The 23,502-nt window shown below is 38.4% G+C and overlaps 1 protein-coding gene across 1 annotated transcript; it reads right to left on the bottom strand.

Annotated features, from left to right (window-relative positions):
- Nucleotides 1-20,810, bottom strand: slc6a22.2 (solute carrier family 6 member 22, tandem duplicate 2). Its single transcript, XM_055212753.2, has 16 exons — nt 20,252-20,810; nt 19,731-19,808; nt 19,249-19,446; nt 16,126-16,260; nt 8,016-8,156; nt 7,859-7,940; nt 7,641-7,773; nt 5,976-6,110; nt 5,769-5,872; nt 5,515-5,639; nt 4,825-4,937; nt 3,327-3,464; nt 2,530-2,632; nt 2,240-2,340; nt 1,176-1,346; nt 1-434 (listed from the first exon to the last, which is right to left on the bottom strand). The coding sequence occupies exons 3-16, from the start codon at nt 19,430-19,432 to the stop codon at nt 279-281; spliced, it is 1,821 nt and encodes a 606-aa protein (XP_055068728.1). The 5' UTR covers nt 19,433-19,446; nt 19,731-19,808; nt 20,252-20,810; the 3' UTR covers nt 1-278.
- Between the last annotated feature and the right edge of the window lie 2,692 nt (nt 20,811-23,502).

Below are 23,502 nucleotides of genomic sequence, written 5' to 3'. Positions count from 1 at the left end.
AATTAAATATTTTTATTCTGGTAAAAATAAGTGAACACAGAAAAAAGTACCATCTACAAAATAGACAGTATTTTGTACATCTTTTGTACATTTGTACACTACTTCATCTTTGTCTTAAATGTTATATTATACATACATGTCACACTATACCTCTTTCTTCAAGAGAAAGCTGCAAAGCATAACATTTAATGCATTTTTAAAACACAACTATGAAAAGTAACTGTATGCTGTATGTTTGGTGTGAGATCAGAGAGGGTTAGGACTATCATGCTGGACAGTTATATGATGTCTCTCGGAGGTATTGAGTTTGGTGTGTGAACTGTGCGTAAAGTCAATAGGTCTGTGAAGGACTCAAAAGTGTGAGTGTTTTGCTTCTGTTTAGGGCGTTTAGGATCTGGCAGGTCTTCAGCAGGGGTACACAAGATTTTTAGTCTCTGAAAAAAAGGAACATTTAAAAATTGTAGACACCAGGTGAAAGATTATGATATTGTATTAGTATGTATTAGTGTTACATAAAATATATAATATTTAACTATTGTATATTTTATATAATACTGTAATCGTAGTCATAATAAGAGTAGCAGTACTAATATTAATACAATTATTCATAATAACAGTAATACCAAGAATCAATACCAATAATTCATTGCTGAAAAGGGGTCTGTGTACCGCTATAAAAACTACAACAATATAGTATATATTTAGTGTACAAGTAAGCTACTTACTATCTTACTTTTAGAAAAGAATGGATTGATAGAATTGTTTAAAGGTGCAGTGTGTAATTTTTAGAAGGATCTCTTGACAGAAATGCAAAAAAATATACAAAACTATATCATAAGGGGTTTATAAAGACCTTTTTGTAATGAACCGTTCTGTTTTTATTACCTTAGAATGAGACTTTTTATCTACATACACCGAGGGTCCCTTACGTGGAAGTTGCCATTTTGTTTCTACAGAAGCCCTTTACAGACAAACTTTTTTTACTACGTTGTCTTCGACGATGATATGTTTTTCTGGTGGCGGCTACTGTAGCTTCTTTATGCGTTTCAAAAATGAGGGGGAGCAGTGGACTGAGCCATTGGTTGCAATTTGAAACCTCACCACTAGATGCCGCTAAAATTTACACACTGCACCTTTAAGCTGTCAATAAGAGTTTCTAATTTTGAAACCTTTACCTGTCGCATAGACCCTGGTGTGTTGCACACCACAAGCATCATCCATAAGGGAACCATCAGAGTGGAGGAAAGTGTGAAGAATGCCCCAATGGCATAACCCCACCAGGGGTACTCATACACATTGTTGAACTTCAGAGGGGTGTATTTTATCAAGGAGAAGATAAATGTTCCCTAGATACACACAAAAGAATGATCAGCAACGGGGAGCTGTTTGTTAAGTTTGCATGTTGTCGTGTCTCTCATCTTTTGAAGCACTGTCAGTTTAAAACACAGACCCAAGTGACAGGTGTTAGATGCAGACATACAGGTAGCAGTAGTGGTTGAAAACCTCTTGAGCCTAAACTAGAGTCTACTGATCTGAGTGTAGCATGGTATTAGGAATTACATTTGCATAATGTATTTACATGAATGCACTTTTATCCAAAGTAATTTTTGTTACATTTTAAAGGGACACTCCACTTTAAAAAAAAAATATGCCCATTTTCCAGCTCTCCTAGAGTCAAACATCCGATTTCCACCGCTTTGGAATTCATTCAGCCGATTTCCAGTCCGGTGCTACCACCCCCAGCACAGGTCAGCACAATCCATAGAATCTAATTAGACTATTAGCATTGCGCTCACAAGCAAAGTCCTTGATTATTATGCCAGAATGAGAGTATAGTTCCTAGCCTAGAAAATCACAACTTTAAATTTTCCGTGAATCTTAGTACATGATGTAACTACAGAAGAGTCAAATTTAAAATAGGAAAAATATCGAAACTCTTTGGTTATTTTTTAGCGCAATGCTAATGGTCTAATCAGATTCAATGGATTGTGCTAAGCCATGCTAAAAGTGGTACCGCCAGACCCAGTGGTCAGCTGAATGGATTCCAAAATAGTAAGAATCAAATGTTTAACTCTAGGGGAGCTGAAAAAAAGCATATTTTCAAAAAAGTGGAGTGTCCCTTTAACAACTGTTGTGTGCCCTGGGTATCAAACCCACAACCTTTCAGCTTTGTTGTGCTAGAGGAACTGGTAATCAGTTTACAAATGGACTGATCTTAAGACATTGAAATGATGCTCACGGTGCATATAACTGGTGTTAGATATTTCCAACAGCACTTCATGAAGGGCCACGGCCGGTATCCGATCATATCTTCAATGCAATCATACAGACGATCTGCCCCTAAAATAAAAAACGCGTGGTTTTAGAAATGCTACATATGATTGTCGTGTCTAAACTTGAATTTAATGCCATTTTAAAAGTGAACTTCTGAGCAGTACATACACTTTTTCAACAGAGGGCGCCAAAACGTTTTCTGTCTCAAAAATGCACTCTATGTTATTTTGACATGTGAACACGTGTAATATTTACCGTATACCCATCCAACACAGATGGACTGTAGGATGGCAAAGGTAAGAAGTGTCATTCCACTACACGCATAATAGTCAAACAGCTGGAAGACGTACAGGCCGCCCTGAAAGTAACAGACATTACTGACCAACAGCATCTATAGCAAAAAATAACCCACTGTAGTGCACCTTAGAATTAACTAAGTGGGTATACTGCTGCCTCACAGCAAAGATAGGTCAGGCCTTTCTGTCCCAGACAGCAGACGACTTCAAGCCGGATCGGCAGGTCCAGAACTTATTTGGTGCGGATCTTGTCCTGAGTCGTCTGCTGTCTGGGGTTTGGAGTTTGCATGTTCTCCTTGTGTCAGCGTGGATCTGAGTACCCCCGGTTTACTCCCACATGCCATAAACATGCAGGTTAGATAAACTGGAAAGAGTTGCCCCTCCCCCAACATGTTTATGGGTCAACTTGTGTATGGATTAACAAGTTTTCACCCTGACATACATGCTGGAATTGTGTTAATAATAAACAAACTGTAGTGAATAGTATAGTGTAGTGTATAAATTACTATGCTTTGTTAATGTATACTATGGTAGTCTGTTCTCTGTTGTATTAACTATTGTAAATTGATAAACTATAGTAAACAATAATGTAGTATACTTTATGGTAAGACATCAAAGACGTTATAATATCTAGAATTATGTTATTAAATACTGAAGTATACTACAATTAATATTTTTTCATATGGTCAGACATTACAAGTAAATTGTTGACTATTAAACGGATCATGTCTTGAATCATTTAACTGTGACTCTTACCTCTGTTACCATAAGCAGACCAACAAGGAAGCTGGCAGAGCAAATGAAAAGGAGAAGAAATTTACGCCGATGTCCAGTTTGAAAGAAAGATGGATACATATCCGTGATAGATGTTACCAGAGCTTCATGATACACAAACTGAGACAATAAGAGAAAAACAGCTGCTTCAGAATAAACAGGGTAACCATATGCTGTAATGTTATTGAATTCCCCTATCTTAAAGGGATAGTTCACCCAAAAACCCGAAAACAACTCACTCTCATGTTGTTACAAACCCCGCATAAATTTCTTTGTTCTGGAAATATTTCGAGGAATGTTGGTAACCAAACCATTCATGGACCCCATTCACTTCCAAAGTGGGAAAAAAGAATACTATGGAAGTAAATGGGGTCCACGAACGGTTTGGTTACAAACATCTCAAAAAATATCTTCTTTGTGTTCATCAGAACAAAGAAATGTATGCGGGTTTGTGACAACCTGAGGGTGAATAAATGACAGAATTTTTATTTTAAAGTGAACTATCCCTTTAACACACAAAGAGTGCAGCAATTAAAGCCATTTTGCTAACCTCCGCTAAACTTAGCCAATGAAGTAGCATGCACACTCTCCGATTTCCTGATTTCACCAAACTTGTCGCTCTGGTGATTGGTTTAAGTTAAAGCAATTTAAAGGTGCAGTGTGTCACATTCAGAAGGATCTCTTGTCAGAAATACAGTATGATATACATAACTATATTATCAGTGGTGTATAAAGACATTACAACATGAACTGTATTGTTTTTATTACTTTACCGTGGGGTCACACCAGCCTCGTTTGAGGCGTCAAAATCTCGTCTACCGCGTATAGTTTGCCGCTTGAACATTTTGAGTTTACTCGCTGCATGCACACGTGAAAGCCGCGCATGAAATTCTAGTCATTGAAACATTCATGCGGAAATTCGCATCATGGGAGGGGCTTCTGCGACTCTGCTCGCTTTCTGTAATCACGTCACTACTAGAGCAAGCTCCTGGCTGGTCTGAACGCAGCATTAGAATGAGCTTTTTAATCTACTACAAACCGCCATGTTCTACAGGAGCCCTAAATGGACAAACTGCTCTATAGAGCGTGTTTTGTCACTACGTTGTCTCAGTTGATGACGTGTTTGACCTCTCACGGCATACTTAGCTTTACTATGCATTTTGAAAGGGTGGGGGTGAGCTGTGGACTGAGCCATTGGATGCAATTCACAGTCTCACCACTAGATGCCGCTAAAAATCTACACACTGGACCTTTAAGTTAAACATTGTGTACCTCTGGGCTGAATGCAAGAGCCTAGCGATTAGAAATAAGATTCCAAACGTATAGTTTTCAATGTTTTATGCTGTATACATTATCTCAGAAACAATTGTGAATACTGAAGTTACTTGGTTCAATATCTACAGTAAAGTATTAACAATTATTCATGTAATTTAAAAAAAAGCATTTTAAAATAGTGTGTTACTGTTCAAAATTGTTTTACCTCACTGTCCAGTCCCAAAAATATGATCATGATGAAGAAAAAGACTGCCCATAACTGAGGAAAAGGCATTAAAGCCACAGCACGGGGGTATGCAATAAATGCCAAACCAGGACCTGCCGCGAATAAACAACAACAGATGTCATTAAATAAATCCCCCACTTCCCCATGATTTGTTTTTTATTTAAAATGTTTGTCATGACTAATAAGTAGTGGGGCAAGTGAAAATTGCAGATAATAGTGTATTTTGTTATAAATATTTTAGTTGCAGTAATACATAAGGCCGACGCTAGTTGGTTGAAAGGTATAAACTAATTTAAAGCAACACTATAGAGTTTTTGATCTTTGCTGCCCCTACAGGTTGGAAGCGGAATTGTCCATTACCACTGGCGTAAATAATTTAGCCTACTGCAGCAACACTGGCTCTGATTGGATTGTAGGTCTGCCGTAAAGCAAGTTTTTGTTTTCACTCGAACTACAGGACCGCGACCCCCTTCTTTAGTGCGGTTTTGGCCGATAGAGGGCTGCACCGCGAATGTGAAAGTGCCGTTCACTCTGTTTCGAGTAAATGAACGACTGAAACTTTTTTGGAAACGTTATTTTAATGTAAAAAAAATCTTTAGTGTTGCTTTAAGGGACCTAAACAAGTAAAAAGGGCTATATAGGACCTCAAGCCTTTGCTATGGGTTTTACCTGATTCAGCCACCATTGAAATATCCATCCCCTGTTCATCTGCCATGAAGCCCAGAACAGAAAAAATAGCAAAACCAGCCACAAAGCTAGTTAAGCTGTTTAGCAGACACAAGTATATACAGTCTCTAAAAAAAATAAAAAAATGCCTTTTATATTCGTTGAATTTGCAATATTAAGCATTTATAAAAAAAAACCAAATCAAATCCATAAACCCATGCAAATACATCACTGGTATTTTTTACAGTGTGTAGTACCTGTAGCAGTTGTTGTCATATTTGTTATAGCTGCCCAAAGCGGTCAGCACACCAGTACAAACTCCATAGGAGTAAAATATCTGGCTGCCTGCGTCCATCCACACCTAAAACAAAATATTTTGGAAAAAAGTCACAAAACAAACAGTGTGAGCACATTTGTGTGTACAAAATATGGGGGGAAAAGGGCAAAAGAGATCAGCTCAGTGCCTGAGGGTCTGTGAGACGTGCTGGATCCGGGTACAGGTAGAAGATAATCCCATTCTTTGCTCCAGGAAGAGTAAGACCTCGAACCAGCAGCACTACTAACATTAAATAAGGAAAAGTTGCAGTGAAGTAGACCACCTGAGAATCGGAAAAGGAACATCATTTCACTGTGAAGTGGTAATTGTCCTGCTTTTTCTGTTTCGCAGCGTTTGCATTACATTTTTCATATGGGACTTCTCTACCATCATTTAAAATGCATTGCGTGACTTTTAAAAGGATCTCTTGACAGAAATGCAATATAATATACATAACTAAATTATTAGTGGTGTATAAAGACCTTACAAAATGAACTGTGTTGTTTTTATTACCATAGAATGAGCCGTTTTCATCTAAATACACAGCGGGTCCCCTTGGAAGTCGCCATTTTGCGCCACCATGCTTCTACAGTAGCCTTAAATGGACAAACTGCTATATAGATCACGTTTTGTCACTACGTTGTTTCAGACAATGACGTGTTGGTCCTGTGGCTGCTATCGTAGCTTCACTATGTGCTTCGAAAAGGAGGGATGAGCTGTGGACTGAGCCGTTGGTTGCAATTCACAGTCTCACCACTAGGTGCTACAAAAATCCATGCACTGGTTGTTTAATTTCACAAAAGTGAGATATTTTCATTAAAATATTTAAATATGATTGTTTAATTTAATGTGGAACTTCGTATAACGATAAGCGTTTGATATCAAAGTACCGTGAGAGCAATTCAAAGCAGTACTGTTGTGTCACTCTCTGGATACTTTTGTCTTATACGCTGAGCGATCTGCGCAGCTCTGTATGCAAAAGTAGCGTCTAGCACGCCACTCTTTTTTCTGTTTTCTTACATTATAATGTAATGGTTATAAAACTTTATTTCATTATTTCTGTCAGATTGATTCCTACAGTAGGTAAAGCGGGTGTGCCTCATAAGTCTTGAAAAGTGGAGCTGCTGGCTCTTTGATTGCCCCCTGGTGGCTGGCTGCAGTACAAGTCATAAACCCATTCAAACGAATGGGACTCAGCTCTAAATAAAAAAATTATTTACACTTCCAATAAAAATTTCCAAAGATGGTTTTGGTCCTTTAAGGTAGTTGTTATCATGCTGATATATGTTCAATTGTTCATTTTTGTGACAAGTTTCATTTTAGTTAGTAATTTGATTGAAACGAGGTGTGTCGTTATGATTGGCTTGGTTGAATTGGGCGCGCAAAGTTTGATATCGCGGCTCCGCCTCCTGCTCCACGGATGATTCCTTCTGGGCATACCTTGGCTCCAAACTGGCGTTTTTCCGTAACATGGCGGCGACCATGGTCGGACATTTTTAGCTTCAATTCAATACAATGGAAGGAGGCGACGTCGCGTCGTCCATCTTTTTTTACAGTCTATGATGTAAAGACTGCAACTCCCACTGTTTCATGCTCTCACTGCGTTACCAAGCTACGCCGTTGCTGTTTAGCGACCTCAAGTGGCGAAAATTACATCTTGCACCTTTAAGGGTAGTACATTTTAGATGACATTTTAGGAAATATTTGTTTCCGTTCACTTTGTGTTATGCAATTTTAAAGGTTTAAAGTGCTCATCTACAAGGTCAAGGTCACTTTTATTTATATAGCACCTTAAAACAACATTTCTACTGACCTTGCCCGTGGACTTCACTCCCTTCCACACACAGAAGTAACAGATGATCCAGGCCAAAAGGAGGCATAGTGCCAAGTCCCACCGAACATTACCAATCTGTTCTATTCCCTCTGACAAGCCCAAAATTCGCCTCCTGCAGAAATAATGAAAATTCGGCTTTGCGATTTATTTGAGCCTTTTATGTGAGCCATTATGGTGAGTTATTTTAATCAACTTACTCCCAAAACTCAATAACGGGTGATGTTGTTTTCTCTGAAGAATATTCGGTGATGTTGCTGTTGACGAACTCTTTGCAGTGCTCTATAATGTAATGGAAACGAAGTTACATAACCTCAGATAAATACCACCAATCATCATTCGTAGCATTTGCTGTACCTGTGTTCCAGTAGTTTTTGCAGCTGGCCCATGGCAGCTCCGAGGTAAATGAAGAGAAGAGGTAGAGAAATGCCCAAGCAAGAATAATAATGTAATAGACTCCAGTGTAGAGGACGACAACTTGGCTACCATAACCGAGTCCTGTAAACAAACAGAGGCAAAGTAAACAGTATCAGTACAAAGTACTTGCAAAAAAACAAAAGTGTTTTTGCTAAGTCACCTGACAAGAACTCTGGTAGTAAATTAACATAAATTATTTATTAAATGACAGTGGCGGCTCGTGACTGCTCATCTGAGGTGTGCAAATTCAAAATAAGTGTTTGGAGTGTCATGTGTGTTGCCCGTGTTTTCAAAATATGTGTTTGTTGCGTCATGTGAACCATGTGCATCACGTGTTTTGTCAAAATAAGTGCCTGCTGGACACGCGTCAAAACCGTTTATGATAAAAGAGACGCTCACGTTCACAAAATACACGCAAGACACTCCCTTAACAGTAAACTCTGATTACGCATGAGATTATGCGAGTATCTGGCAAATGCGAGCATCTCTTTTATCACAAACCCCGGACGCATCTGTGACACTCACAAAATAAGTTTTGTTGAGATTATTATTTTTTGTGTCCTTTCCTTTGAGTGCAATGGTATTTTATTTTATTTCATTCTGAACTATATAATTGAACACTAATGAGAGACTATGGAAAAAGCACACAATGTATTTCATAAAACAGACACAAGGTGGCAGTAACAACGAGCGCTGCGTCATACGGGGACATTTAGCGATGCACAGAGCAAGACGAGCTCATAATCCAAGTTAATGGTGAAAGAGCAACAGTTGTCCTGTGTTACTGATTTCCCTGTAATATTTCTGATATTTCCAGGTTAGTTACACACCTTTAATGTGATTACAGATGTTTATAAACTAATATGAATCCCTAGTGAAGTGTGCTTTGTGAGTTAAAAGCATGTCAAATGTGTAAACAGTTAAGTTTAACACTGCACGTTTTACAAAATGGCGGCTGGCGTCCTCATATTGTTTACTTTGTGTTTCTTATGGCTCCGGGACATTTGTGGGTTATTTTAATGTGTGTGGAAAACAGCTATGTGTTTGATACAAAGTTAAAAGGGTAAAAAGTTAATGTGAATGTACAGTGTAAGACCAGTTATGGTTGCGGCCTTGTTTTAAGGGCACGTGCATGTTGATACTATGAATATACAGATCCAGTTCATAGAACTGAACGCTTAGTTATGAGACAGAGGTTTATTTTTCATGTATACATATTTATTTTTCAAGTTTATGTTCTCATAGAGTAAATGTAATACTGCAAATGAAAATGATTCTGTTGTATAAAGTGTGTAAAGTGAACACTTATAAAATGTAAAGTTATTACAAAACCACTCTTTTGATAAGAGGACAAAGAGAAAAGCTGTGTAAACAAAAGGGTAAACATGATTGATGGTAGACCAAAAATAGGATTTAAAGGTGACATGTTTATTTTTGGTTTCATAAAAATGTTGATAAGTGAATGTTTATAAAATATGTGAGGATACATTAATGTGAAAATAGACCTTTTGAAGAAAATGTTAGGATACATTTGTGTTAAAACAGACCTTTTGAGCAATATTCAAGTGTCATGTTATCCAAATGTGGATATAAGCTGTGTTTCAATGCAGAACAAACAAAAATAACAGAAGATGATTCATGATTGCAGATACAAAGTTAAAGTGAAGTTAAAAATAAACATAATCCAAGTTAATGGAGAAAGAGCAACAGGTGTCCTGTGTTACTGATTTCCCTGTAATATTTCTGATATTTCCAGGGCACTCCTATTAGAGGATTATCTATATATCTGACAGTGGGGACCTAGTTGGGACCCGCTACAGATTCTTGGGGGCTCGTCCGGGATCCTTCGGCGCCACCTAGTGGAGCAGGAGCCGAATGATGACGATACTGACCAGCAACTAGCCCTGTCCAGCTGTGGGAATCGTGATCGTAGACGAGTGGAGGCCTGCAATCCAAAGCCGACTGCACCATCACTGAACCGTGTTACCAGCCGCGACGAGGAGCCATCATGTCGAGTGGGGGGAGGAAAAGCCTAGTGTGGGACATTAGGAAGAGCCTACTCACCCTGACAGCTGAAGAGCTTCTTCGGGTTGCCGGGGCAATAACCCCAGTGTCGGACGTGGACCAGTCAGAGCTCGTGGATCAGGAGGAATGCTACGATCACATCAACTCGTTTATGTACAGTAAGCAGTTACTTGAAACAGAGGACGAGGGAATGGTTCAGTTGCTGATGTTAAAAGATGCTATTGATGATATAGTAAGATGTCGTGATGTAATGTCATTTAAAAGTGTAAAGGGTGATTCTGAGTTACATTCTGGGCAGGGTGGTGATAAGTTTGACAATCCTGTTGATTTTACTGAGGGTTCTGTTATAATCCAAACACCCCCTGAGCACACTACAGACACACACCCGCAGAGTCGACACACACCCACTTTAGTCAGTACTACATCCCCTAGTGGTATTGTCGAACCAGACTCAGGCTTTGCTAAGGCTGCCATGTTAAATACACCTGACACATCAAACACTGACTTGCTTAGAGCGCTCGCTAGCTATGAGGAGCTTAGCAAGAAACTCATACAGTGTATGCCAGCACATGCCTTGCCGTTGCAGACACATATGCCCCTGTCACAGACTCATTTGCCCCTGTCACAGACTCATATGCCCCTGTCACAGACACATACGCCCTCATCCTCAGTCCTGTTGAGGCAGCCAGACAGAAACCCCCTTGGTGAACATGCCTCTCAGTCAGCTCGCGAGGGGATGGTGTCCTTAAGGGAACTCAGCTACCTTTCACGGAGAGAGTTCAAAGTGCAAGGCGGGCAGATTGGTGACCAATCCTCAGATATCAGTTACAATAATGTCTGCAGGCAAATTGATGATGGAATCAAAGAAGGATTCTCAGACTCAGAGATTGTTCGTGGCGTGCTCAAAATTATAAGACCAGGCATATTCAAAGAGATGTTGATAAATAAAGACGACATGGTAGTGGCTGAACTCAAGGGATTTCTTCAAACTCATCTACGAGAAAAAAACAGTGGCAGAAGGGTCACGCCATCTCACCGCCTTCATCACCCCCTGGGGGCTTTACGAATGGGTACGGATCCCTTTTGGACTTTCTAATGCGCCTGCGGCTTTTCAGAGGAGCATGGAGGAGATGTTGGGCTCCCTGAGAGACGAGTACTGCATCCCGTACCTTGATGACCTACTGTGTTACTCCAGATCTTTCAGTGACCACGTGGAGGTGATTTGAAAGGTCCTCCAAGCACTGAAGCATCATGGGGTAAAGCTACGGGCAGAAAAGTGTGAGATGTTTCAGAAGGAGGTTCGCTATGTCGGACGCCTGGTGTCGGCCGAGGGAGTTCGAATTGACCCCAAAGACCTAGAGGCAGTAATGGCTTTAAAAACCAAAACACCCCAAACAGTTGGCGACCTCCGACGGGTTCTTGGCTTCCTGAGCTATTACCGCTCCTACATACAGGATTTCGCTAAAATAGCAAAGCCATTGTATGAGTTGCTCCAAGTTAAGTCCTCCATACCGCAACCCCTTCCACGTCAATGCAAGTCCAAGGGTCCACAGCTCCCGTCCAAAACACCCATCTTGTGGAAGGCTGACCACCAAAGTACTTTGGAAAGGCTTGTAAACATGCTGACCAACCCCCCAGTCCTTGCATACCCCAACTTCGAGGAGCCGTTCGTTCTACACACGGATGCATCGGAGAAAGGGCTCGGTGCAATCCTTTATCAGCGACAGTGTGGAAAAATGCGTGTCATTGGATATGGGTCGCGAACTCTGACACCAGCTGAAAGAAATTACAGACTCCACAGTGGAAAACTCGAGTTCCTCGCTCTGAAGTGGGCAGTGTGCGAGAAATTTAGAGACTACCTCTTCTATGCTCCGCATTTCACAATCTACACTGATAACAATCCGCTGACTTATGTCATGAGCACTGCGAAACTCAATGCAGTTGGACATCGCTGGGTTGGAGAGTTGTCAGAGTTCCACTTCAGTATCAAATACAGGCCTGGGAAAAACAACATAGATGCCGACACGCTCTCACGTGTCCCTCTCGATATCGACAATTACGTGGAGAAATGTACAGAGGAACTGTCTCAGGATGTGCTGCATGCGACTTGGGAAGGGAGTAGAGCAGCCCAGAAGAAGGATGTAGCATGGATAGCTGCACTTTACACCTCCTCTGCTGATGTAATACCTCAGCCTCATTCACTCTTGCCTGAAATAAGCCGCGAAGAGCTGGCAAAAGCCCAACGAGAGGACCCTGGAATAGGGGAGATAATGAAATTGAAAGAGGTAAATAATGTTCTCACGGATGAGGTCAGAAGGTCAGTGAGTGGGCTCACTCGCAAGCTCCTTCATGAGTGGAGTCAACTACATTTGGAGAATGGAGTCCTGTACCGCCAAACACCAGAAAGAAAACAGTTAGTCCTACCCACCAAGTACCGGTCAGTTGCTCTGAAACATCTCCATGACAACATGGGACATGTTGGCACAGAACGTGTTCTCCATCTCGCCAGAGAACGTTTCTATTGGCCGCAGATGAAGAGATGCATTGAAGAGTATGTAACAAGAAAATGCAGTTGCATAAAACAAAAGAAACCTACCACACACATCCGCGCGCCAATGGGTGGTCTGACTTCTGCTTCCCCTCTCGATCTGGTTTGCATAGACTACTTACATCTGGAGAAAAGCAAAGGAGGCTATGAGTATATTCTGGTAGTTATAGACCATTTTACCAGGTTTGCTCAGGCTTACCCAACTAAAAATAAATCAGGACAAACAGCTGCTGAACGGATATACAATGATTACATACCTCGTCTGGGTTACCCAAATCGTCTCCACCATGATCAGGGACGTGAGTTTGAAAACAGCCTTTTCCGCACCCTTGGGCGCCTGTCAGGGGTCGGACACTCACGAACATCTCCGTACCACCCACAATGTAATCCCGCTGAGCGGTTTAACCGCACACTGTTGCAAATGTTACGGACACTGACAGACAGAGAGAAGGAGAGATGGAAAGAGCATTTGCCGCAGATGATACACGCTTATAACTGTACCCGCCACGAATCCACCGGATACTCACCTCATTACCTGCTGTATGGGCAACACCCCCGTCTCCCCGTGGATCTCTTGTTTGGATTACTGGATAACACTGAATCAGTGACACACAAAGGATATGTGGATAAATGGTCAAAAAGGATGACGGAAGCGTACAAGATTGCAAACAAATCTAGCTTGTCATCAAGTGCAAAGAACAAGTCCTACTATGATCAAAAGGTGAGGGGCGTGGTCCTCAAACCAGGAGATCGAGTACTGGTTCGAAACATGGGTGAGCGAGGTGGACCCGGTAAGCTACGCTCATACTGGGAGAAGAGGATCTATGTGGTGAAGGAGCAAATCTCAGATAATCCGGTCTACGTCATTCATGCTGAAGGAGACCCAAATGCAAGGAACCGGATTATACACAGAAACTTGCTGCTTTTAGTGAATGACTTGCCTGTTGAGAACCCAGCACAGCCAGCTGATCCTGTTATAACCCCCCGTCAGGGGCAAAAGCTGCCTCAACAGAGCGTAAACTCTGCTGACAAGGATGGGATATCGGACACTGATGATGAGGATGAATGGACAGGAGGTTATTGGCTGAGAACACCTGTAGCAAGGATTGAAAATGGTCGAGTTGGACAAAACAGATCAGCAACTTCAGGGAGAAAGCAAAGTCCAGTATCAAAGTCATCTCCTACAACAGTGCCTGGTGTGACCCCAAAGAAACCAACCATGATCCAGAAAGAATGTCCAGATACATTACTGACGGAGGAAAGTGAACCAATGGACACATACTTACCAGATGGAAAAGAGACACCTGAAAGAGAATATACACACATGGGTGAGACAAACCTACCTGAAAGTGAGCACAAACAAAACATTCCTGAAAAAGAGGATAGACAAAGTTTAATGGATAGAGAAGTGGATTTAGTAGAAGAGGAATCACAGACAAATGAACAACCTGATGTCCTTTACTTACCTCAGCCTGGAGGGGATGAGCAAAATGAACATGCTGAACAAATACAGGAGGAAAGACTGAATTACCCCTCTATGACAACTTGGCCTGCAGAAGATACACACAGAGAGGTTAGGAGGTCTGCCAGGGAGAGAAGGCCAAAGCCAGTGTTCACTTATGAGTCATTGGGCCAACCTTCAATACAAACACATATAGATTCTATTTCCTCACAGATTACCTCACCTCCCTTACCATTCATGCCACACATAGCCAGACAATTTATTCTGCCTACGCCTTACGTACCACAGATGTATATGCCTTACACATACTACATGCCAGTCACCACACAAGTTTATTAGAAAAAAAGTTTTTTTGTTGTTGTAACAAATGTCGGGAGCCATTTTTGTTTGTCGGGGTGGATGTGACACTCACAAAATAAGTTTTGTTGAGATTATTATTTTTTGTGTCCTTTCCTTTGAGTGCAATGGTATTTTATTTTATTTTATTCTGAACTATATAATTGAACACTAATGAGAGACTATGGAAAAAGCACACAATGACATGTATTTTATAAAACGGACACAAGGTGGCAGTAACAACGAGCGCTGCGTCATACGGGGACATTTAGCGATGCACAGAGCAAGACGAGCTCATAATCCAAGTTAATGGTGAAAGAGCAACAGTTGTCCTGTGTTACTGATTTCCCTGTAATATTTCTGATATTTCCAGGTTAGTTACACACCTTTAATGTGATTACAGATGTTTATAAACTAATATGAATCCCTAGTGACGTGTGCTTTGTGAGTTAAAAGTATGTCAAAGGTGTAAACAGTTAAGTTTAACACTGCACGTTTTACAAAATGGCGGCTGGCGTCCTCATATTGTTTACTTTGTGTTTCTTATGGCTCCGGGACATTTGTGGGTTATTTCAATGTGTGTGGAAAACAGCTATGTGTTTGATACAAAGTTAAAAGGGTTAAAAGTTAATGTGAATGTACAGTGTAAGACCAGTTATGGTTGCGGCCTTGTTTTAAGGGCATGTGCATGTTGATACTATGAATATACAGATCCAGTTCATAGAACTGAACGCTTAGTTATGAGACAGAGGTTTATTTTTCATGTATACATATTTATTTTTCAAGTTTATGTTCTCATAGAGTAAATGTAATACTGCAAATGAAAATGATTCTGTTGTATAAAGTGTGTAAAGTGAACACTTATAAAATGTAAAGTTATTACAAAACCACTCTTTTGATAAGAGGACAAAGAGAAAAGCTGTGTAAACAAAAGGGTAAACATGATTGATGGTAGACCAAAAATAGGATTTAAAGGTGACATGTTTATTTTTGGTTTCATAAAAATGTTGATAAGTGAATGTTTATAAAATATGTGAGGATACATTAATGTGAAAATAGAACTTTGAAGAAAATGTTAGGATACATTTGTGTTAAAACAGACCTTTTGAGCAATATTCAAGTGTCATGTTATCCAAATGTGGATATAAGCTGTGTTTCAATGCAGAACAAACAAAAATAACAGAAGATGATTCATGATTGCAGATACAAAGTTAAAGTGAAGTTAAAAATAAACATAATCCAAGTTAATGGAGAAAGAGCAACAGGTGTCCTGTGTTACTGATTTCCCTGTAATATTTGTGATATTTCCAGGGCACTCCTATCAGAGGATTATCTATATATCTGTCAGTGGGGACCAAGTTGGGACCCGCTACACATCTGCAGCAAGCACTTATTTTGACAAGACACGTGATGCACATAAGATCTCTCGACGCGCAGAAAACATATTTTGATAAAAGGAACCACAAACATGACAGGCTACATACATGTTGTGACGAACTTCGCATCCAGCGACCAGCTCCTTCGAAAAAAGAAGTCACGGGCCGCCACTGTTAAATGACCAACTAACATTATATTATATTCAATTAATAACAAAAATTCTTAATAAAAAGGAACAAATAATTGGGATGATTGGAACAATTCAAGAATCCAGGCTTGTAGGATGACAGCATTGCATATACCTTCAAAAAGCGGGCAGATTTTTCTCCAACACGTGATTCCACCTTGACTGGTGTACTGACCCAATGACGTTTCCAAAAAGAACAGTGGAATCCCACAGGTGATGAGAAACAGTATATATGGCACAAAAAATGCCCCTGTATGACAATCAGAATGGAAATGACATGAGGACTGTGTGTTTGGGATCTACAAACACACATAAAAGCACAGTGACAGAGTTAAGCTTCTTAAAATCAACCTGTGTGTATGTATTTGAGAGATGCAAAAAAAATGATTTTCAAGAAAAAAAAATCTTGGTATTTTTGTCTTGTTTTCAGTGGAAGTATCTAAACATTCTTAAAGGAATAGTATGTAAGAAATTAATACCAATTAATAATAAAATGGCCCTGATATGTCACTAGACATTAAGAAATCATTTTCATTTCAAATACTTGTATCCAGAGCCGGCGCCAGACCATAACTAACAGGGGGGCACTTGGCTTCCAACGGAGGGGCACGCAATAGCAACAATAACTTGCAAAAACAAGACATTAAACACAGCAAACACACATACAACTGGTACAGACTGTCAGCTCATTTCCTGTGTAAAGTGCAAAAGACCACAAACTATGCGCCGACTGCGGCGTGAGCGCAAGCTGAGCTCCGCTGCGCTCGCGCTTTGCTCGACGCAACAACAAACCGCCCTCGCGCGCCGCAAGCCATTGAAATGAATGGGTTTCATAGCGCAGCGCACACCGCGTCCTAGCTTTAAAAAAGCCGCTTTACCATAATCACGTCGTAATGCTGTTAATGGTCTACAGCCACACTTCACATTTAAGCTTACGTAATTTAAAACAATGCTAACTTACCTTTAAAATAGCTGAAGACGGCGTGTACGAACATTAAACTTCCAGTGTCCTGTAGATTTGTAAATTCCACCTCGACCTCTTAACTCTGAGTTTGAGCCAGTCTGTGTTTGCATGAAGTCAGATGAAGCAGGCGGTGCTGGTACGTTCTAAATGTTCTAATATCCATATTTTACACAATCCATAAAATGCCGCGAAAAAACACGTTGCTAGTATCAAGTCACAAATATGCTAAAGACGTAACACGGGTGAGATGCGGCAATACACCCAATCAGAGAAACTGGTCTGTTTTAATTAAAGAAAACGTATATCAACTATATTTTCCTCATTTGATTACATTACAAGTCATGATACATTCAATGTTTAATTTATTTTAATTATTCTTGATATATATTAAATTAATAAAAAACTTTGTAGGGGGGGCACAACAACCTGTTTGGGCGGGCACTGCCCGCGAATGCCCCCCCATGACGCCGGCCCTGCTTGTATCACTGACAACAGGATATTTAGGTCATTTAAAAGTGGAGTTGCAGCCCTCAACTGATGTTTATGTTTTCATTTTGTGTATTGGCCACCAGTTGTGTGATTGCAGTACCAGTTTTAGCCACAAGTTTTGTGATTGCAGTACCAGTTTTGGCCACAATCCTACATACTGTTCCTTTAAATTAAGATGCTTATTCTTGATGAGCAAAAACGACGCAAGAAAATAAGTCTCGTTTTTAGACCAAAAATATCAAATGTAAGTGATTTTGTACAAGCAAATTTTTCTTGAATTTTTCTTGAATTTAGTGTTTAAGAAAATGTTCAAGATTTTTTTGCTTACCCCATTGGCACACTGCAAAAAAAGATTCTCAAGAAAAAAATTCTTAGTATTTTTGTTTTGTTTTCAGTAAAAATATCAAAAAATTCTTAAATTAAGATGCTTTTTATTGATGGGCAAAACGACCCAAGAAAACAAGTCTAGCTTTAGACAAAAAATATCAAACTTAAGTGATTTTGTGCATAAAATAAACAAAAAAAAATCTGCCAATGGAGTAAGCAAAAAAATCTTGAACATTTTTCTTAAAGTCGCCATGAAACGTAAGTAGCGATTGCCTTATTTTCCCCGTGGTGACGTATATCCGAATGAAACGGCTTCTGAAATGAAATAAGGCAGGCCCACCTGCCATACCATATGACCGGAAGTGAAGAGAGATCGTTTTGAGGAAGGGAGGAGATTTGCATTTTTGATTAAAGATTATGAGCACACACAAATTTTTTAAAAATAATGAAGCTCACAGATAAGTAATTTGTTAATAATAACACAATATTAAAAAATATATAGTTTTTCATTTCAATTTCATTGCGACTTTAAACACTAAATTCAAGAGAATTTCAAGAAAAATTTGCTTACCCCATTGGCAGATTTTTTTGCTTGTTTTATGCACAAAATCACTAAAATGTGATATTTTTGGTCTAAAACTAGACTTATTTTCTTGGGTCGTTTTGCCCATCAAGAAAAAGCATCTTAATTTAAGAAATTTTATATATTTTTACTGAAAACAAGACAAAAGTACTAAGATTTTTTTTTCTTGAAAATCATTTTTTGCAGTGCAGATTTTTCACCTAAAATCACTTAAATTTGATATTTTTGGTCTAAAATCTAGACTTATTTTCTTGGGTCGTTTTGCTCATCAAGAAAAAGCATTTTAATTTAAGAATTTTTAGATATTTTTACTGAAAAAAAGAGAAAAACACTAAAAAAATTTTTCTTGAAAATAATTTTTGCATCTGTGTACATCTGTGTTGTATTTCATTTCATATTCTTAACTAGTTTTTATACATTTAGTTTATTAGTTATATATTCATCTTATTCTATTTAGTTATTCCACTTTTCCTAATTTTGTTTTTTTAATCTTATGTTGGCACTGTATTGTCTTCACAGTATAGATATGAGTTTTCAGTGGTTGCTATCTCAAGGTTTTTTTATAACGTCACAAGAATGTTGTGAACAGTAAATTTCCATTGTCTATGTTTGGTATGATACCACCTGCTATCAGCCTCTAGTCAGACAACTATCGACAAAGCTAAATGAGCATTGAACTTACATTATTCAATAAACCATCTTTATATTATTATTACATCACTACGTCTCCTGACTGCTGTTTTTTCATTCATCTCTGTATCCGCCTCTTGATTGACTTGAAGCATTAACTCACAACATAGTAAACTATTTTGAGTAAGCCATAGTGATCTCCATCTATAATTTTGGTGTAGTCGGTAGTTGCTATCTTTACTCACCTCCTCCATTCTTGTAGCACAAGTAAGGAAACCTCCACACATTTCCCAAGCCAATGATGTGACCCGCTACAGCCAAAAGAAACTCCAGTTTATTTGCCCACTTTTCTCTTGTCTGAGTTTTAGGCTTGGGCTGCACAAGGGCACCAACCCCATTCATCAAGTTTAACCTCACTTCAGGTTCCATGATGATAAGTGATGCTATGGTCAAATTGATAAAAACTTTTTTAAAAAATTTAAGTGCAACAAGGAATTTTTACAGTGAAACAACTTCATCGGAATAACATCAAAAGTCATCTCCAAAAGTTCATTCAAAGATAAAATCTAAAAGATCACATGGCATGCAGTGTGTGAAAGTAGACTTTTTAAAAACATGCTTATGCTTAACATAAATTTACATATAGACACACAAAAACAATTCACAGATCTCTAAATGATGACAATCTGGTTATATTATGCTATTAACTATATATAGTATTACTTACTCGAAGATCTGGGGGGTAGTTTTTTGTTCGCATTTAACAAGAACTCACTTGGTAAACACTGTCATCAATAATGAATTCCTATAACAAAAAAATTGAAAAAAATTAGACTCGATGTTTAAACTAAATAAGCTTTTTATTTATTTTTCAAAGACACAGGTCTTCTAGAGTCATTGTCAAACACACTTCAACACCCACACAAATAAAACATACTTAAAAACCCAAAATAAAGGTTATATCTCATTCGAAAATCAAAAAAACAGGTTTTAGACAACCTTAGCTGTAGCAAATACCAGAAGTCTTTTTCACAAGTTGCGCATGCTTACCCTTGGTTGTCTACCTGTTTTTATGAAACTTAAACATTATTGCACAATTATTCATGTATTAATTCGTGCTTACTAATGCAGACATGGTTGTACTCAGTGTAACTAAAACCATACCTGTTTTTTTTTAAACACTATAGTGTCTCTGATGTGTTCACAATTGAGCATTATGTAATAACAAAAAAGTAATCAGTACTATACCTGCAGTATGTGAGGAGTCTGTGTTGGTTGTCACCTTCATGCAGTGGCTGTATCTAGGTTAGCAGTTCAAAATGATGTCCTCAGAGACCATCAAACCAAAGGAGTGGCCAAACCGGTTTCAAGGGCTCCCGTAAAAGGACTTTTGGTCCTGAGCTGTTGGTCTAAGCTCAGGTTTAATGTTCATAGAACTAAGTAGTAAGAGTAAACAAGACCATGTTGGGATCAAAACTTTGTGTGTTTGGGTTAAATTAGGCATCCCCCTGTTTTCTAACATGGTTTCTTAGAGATAACAGAAATTTCTTATCAGTGAAGCAACCTTTTTCTCTTTCTAGCCATTTCTGTCTCTTTATCTTTAAAACCATGCAGAATGACTAAAGTGATTCTTTACTGATCTAACTAAAATTGACTCTGCTGTATTTAAGGCCTGGCTGACTACAATGTTGTTCCTGAAGAATTTCACCAGCGAGTTTCCTCCAGTATCCGTTGAATTAGTAACTAAACACCCGGCATTTGCATTAACAAAGCAATCAGAAAGGAAAAAATGTTGAAATACCAGATTCAAATGTGTTCTGTTGGTTGAAATGTTAGAATGTAATAAAAGTTTATTACGAAATGTTAAGTCTGCCCTTATGGACAAACCCAACCATCGGGTGAAAATTAACCTGTGCTGGGTTGTTTCAATCAATGGTTAGTTCAGATAAGGTATTTTCTATTAAATTTGAACCAATGGATGATTGTCTATATTCTACCCAACCATGGGTTAAAACAACCCAGTATTTTGTAGAGTGTGTTAATGTACATACATTTATAAGTGTGTACATAATGTGCAGGTCATAACATTTTAAGGATTCAGAATACCTGGAACTAACTTATTGTTGTAACTGTTAACACCAACTAACTTACACTAAAGGAAACGGTGTTAGGCTTATAAAAAATAAAGGAAATATACCAGTTTGTTTTTTTACTCATTTTAGTCTATGATATTAAATTTCATGTTAGGGGCGATATTATTTGTGAATATACATTATTTTATTTCTGTCAAAATATAAATAACAGGCGAATTTTACAAGGGGTCTTTATACAATCAACAGTGACCTCTAGTGGTGGACTTATGTATCTGCGTTTAACCAATGACAGGCCTGTTTACAGTACATCAAATTACCTTAATAAACAACGTAGGTAAATTTAGCTTAAAGAAAAATGTTAACAATTCGTGACACCATTACTTTGTGTCTGTATTATTTTACAGAATTACATAAAGTCATGTAAAAACAGATTATGAAATTTATGCCCAAATTGTTAGTCAATTTGTTCCATAATATAAAACATTTGCAATAGCCAGGGTAAAAAGAAAATGCTTGTAAAGAATATACATACAGAGAGAGAGAGAGACATTTTTTACAAAAATCTTCTTTTTCCCCTGGCTATTGCATATATATATACATATATGTGTGTGCATGTAAACAAATGAGAATTTAAAGATGTGTGAGCTTTTACTCTTTTAAACTAAAAGTAGTACTAAGAAATCTTTCCTTATTCAGACTAAAAGATCTTCTTAACATGCTTCTGTTATTCAATCTGCCTTCAGTGGCAGAGCCAGAAGGGTGTTCTGGATTGCACTGGTCCCCCTGACATCTGACTGGGCACCCCAGGGTGCAACCCCAAATGTAATGCGCTATTTTCACTCCGTAATGTGAAGCAATCAGTAATCATAAGATTTATTCATGTTTTGATACAGGGTTACACATCGCTTTCTTGCATGGATTCTGGACCCCCTAAAATAACCTTGGCCACCCCCTGGTCACCCTTGTTTATAAAATTATAGTTCCTCCACTGTCTGCCTTGACTAAACAAGACTAACTCTTTTTAAATTTGAAAGAAACCACTGTAAGCACAAACCCCAAACACACAGAAAGAGGTTTCCTGTGGCAGCTGCCATGTAGTGCAGGTGATACCTTTGAAAGAGGGCTGGGTTTAGTTAAAGTCACCGCCAATCTGGCCTCTCCTTGGGTCAATAGCAACAGCAGCAATACAAACATAAGGCGACGAAATAAAAGACGATTGATGCAATGGACACAGGAACAATGCAGGCATAAAATACTAAGAAAAATTTCTATATTAAGGAAGTGCATGTATAATAAAATAGTATGCTTATAGTGGATATCTTTTTCTGGCTGATAATGGTCCAAACACAAAGCAACCCACATGTTTACAAAAAGTCTAACAGCAGAAAAGTCTATTTTTCTATAACCAAGGTAATTATTTGACACTTGTTAGATGTCTCACGCGGTGATCAATACCTTGTTCATGATCCTGCAACACTGAAAAAAATGATTCATTCAATTTACTACATTTGAAAGGTAAGTGGTTCCAATCAATTTATTTAAGATACATTTAAATAAAAGTTTTTTTAATGTAGCTTAAATAAATTGATTGCGACCATTTACCTTAAAAAATTTAGTAAATTGAACGAATCATTTTTTTTTCAGAGAACAAGCAGATCATCTATGGAAAAAACACATCAGCTAAATAATTTTTACATTTAAATGGGAAATATCACCTGACTTTTTAAGATGTAAAAGAAATATTTGGTGCCCCCATGTGAAGAATGTAAAGTTCTAGCTCAAAATACCCTATAGATCATAAATTAAAGCATGTTAAAAATGTCACTTTGTAGGTGCGAGCAAAAATGTGCCATTTTTAGGTGTGTACTTTTAAATGCAAATGAGCTGATCTCTGCACTAAATTGCAGTGCCGTGGTTGGATAGTGCAGAATAAGGGGCGGTACTATCCCCTTCTGACATCACAAGGGGATCTAAATTTCAATTACCTATTTTTTGCATGCTTGCTGAGAATGGTTTACCAAAACTAAGTTACTGGTTTGCTCTTTTTCACATTTTCTAGGTTGATAGAAGCACCAGGGACCCAATTATAGCACTTAAACACGAAAAAGTCAGATTTTCATGGTATGTCCCCTTTAAAAATAAATTTTAAATTTTTACATACTAAATAAATACTTTATTCAAACAATTATGCAGGATTTTGTTTAAAAGCAGGTGTGCCAAGACCATTGTTGACCAAATTTTTTTTTAGTAAATTAATAAACTATGTACATTTGTATATAAATACAATATCATCCCTATCAGAAGGGGCTGTTTTTGCTCAAAGATGCATATTTTTCACGAAAATATTTTTCTTTTGCTGTTTTATTATGAAAAAGTAGACGGAAGTCCATAAAAGGACATTTGTGG

This window comes from Misgurnus anguillicaudatus, chromosome 8 (genome assembly GCF_027580225.2).
Source record: "Misgurnus anguillicaudatus chromosome 8, ASM2758022v2, whole genome shotgun sequence".
NCBI lineage: Eukaryota > Metazoa > Chordata > Actinopteri > Cypriniformes > Cobitidae > Misgurnus > Misgurnus anguillicaudatus.
The sequence above is the reverse complement of the archived record's forward strand: the minus strand, read 5'-3'. Positions and strand labels throughout refer to the sequence as shown.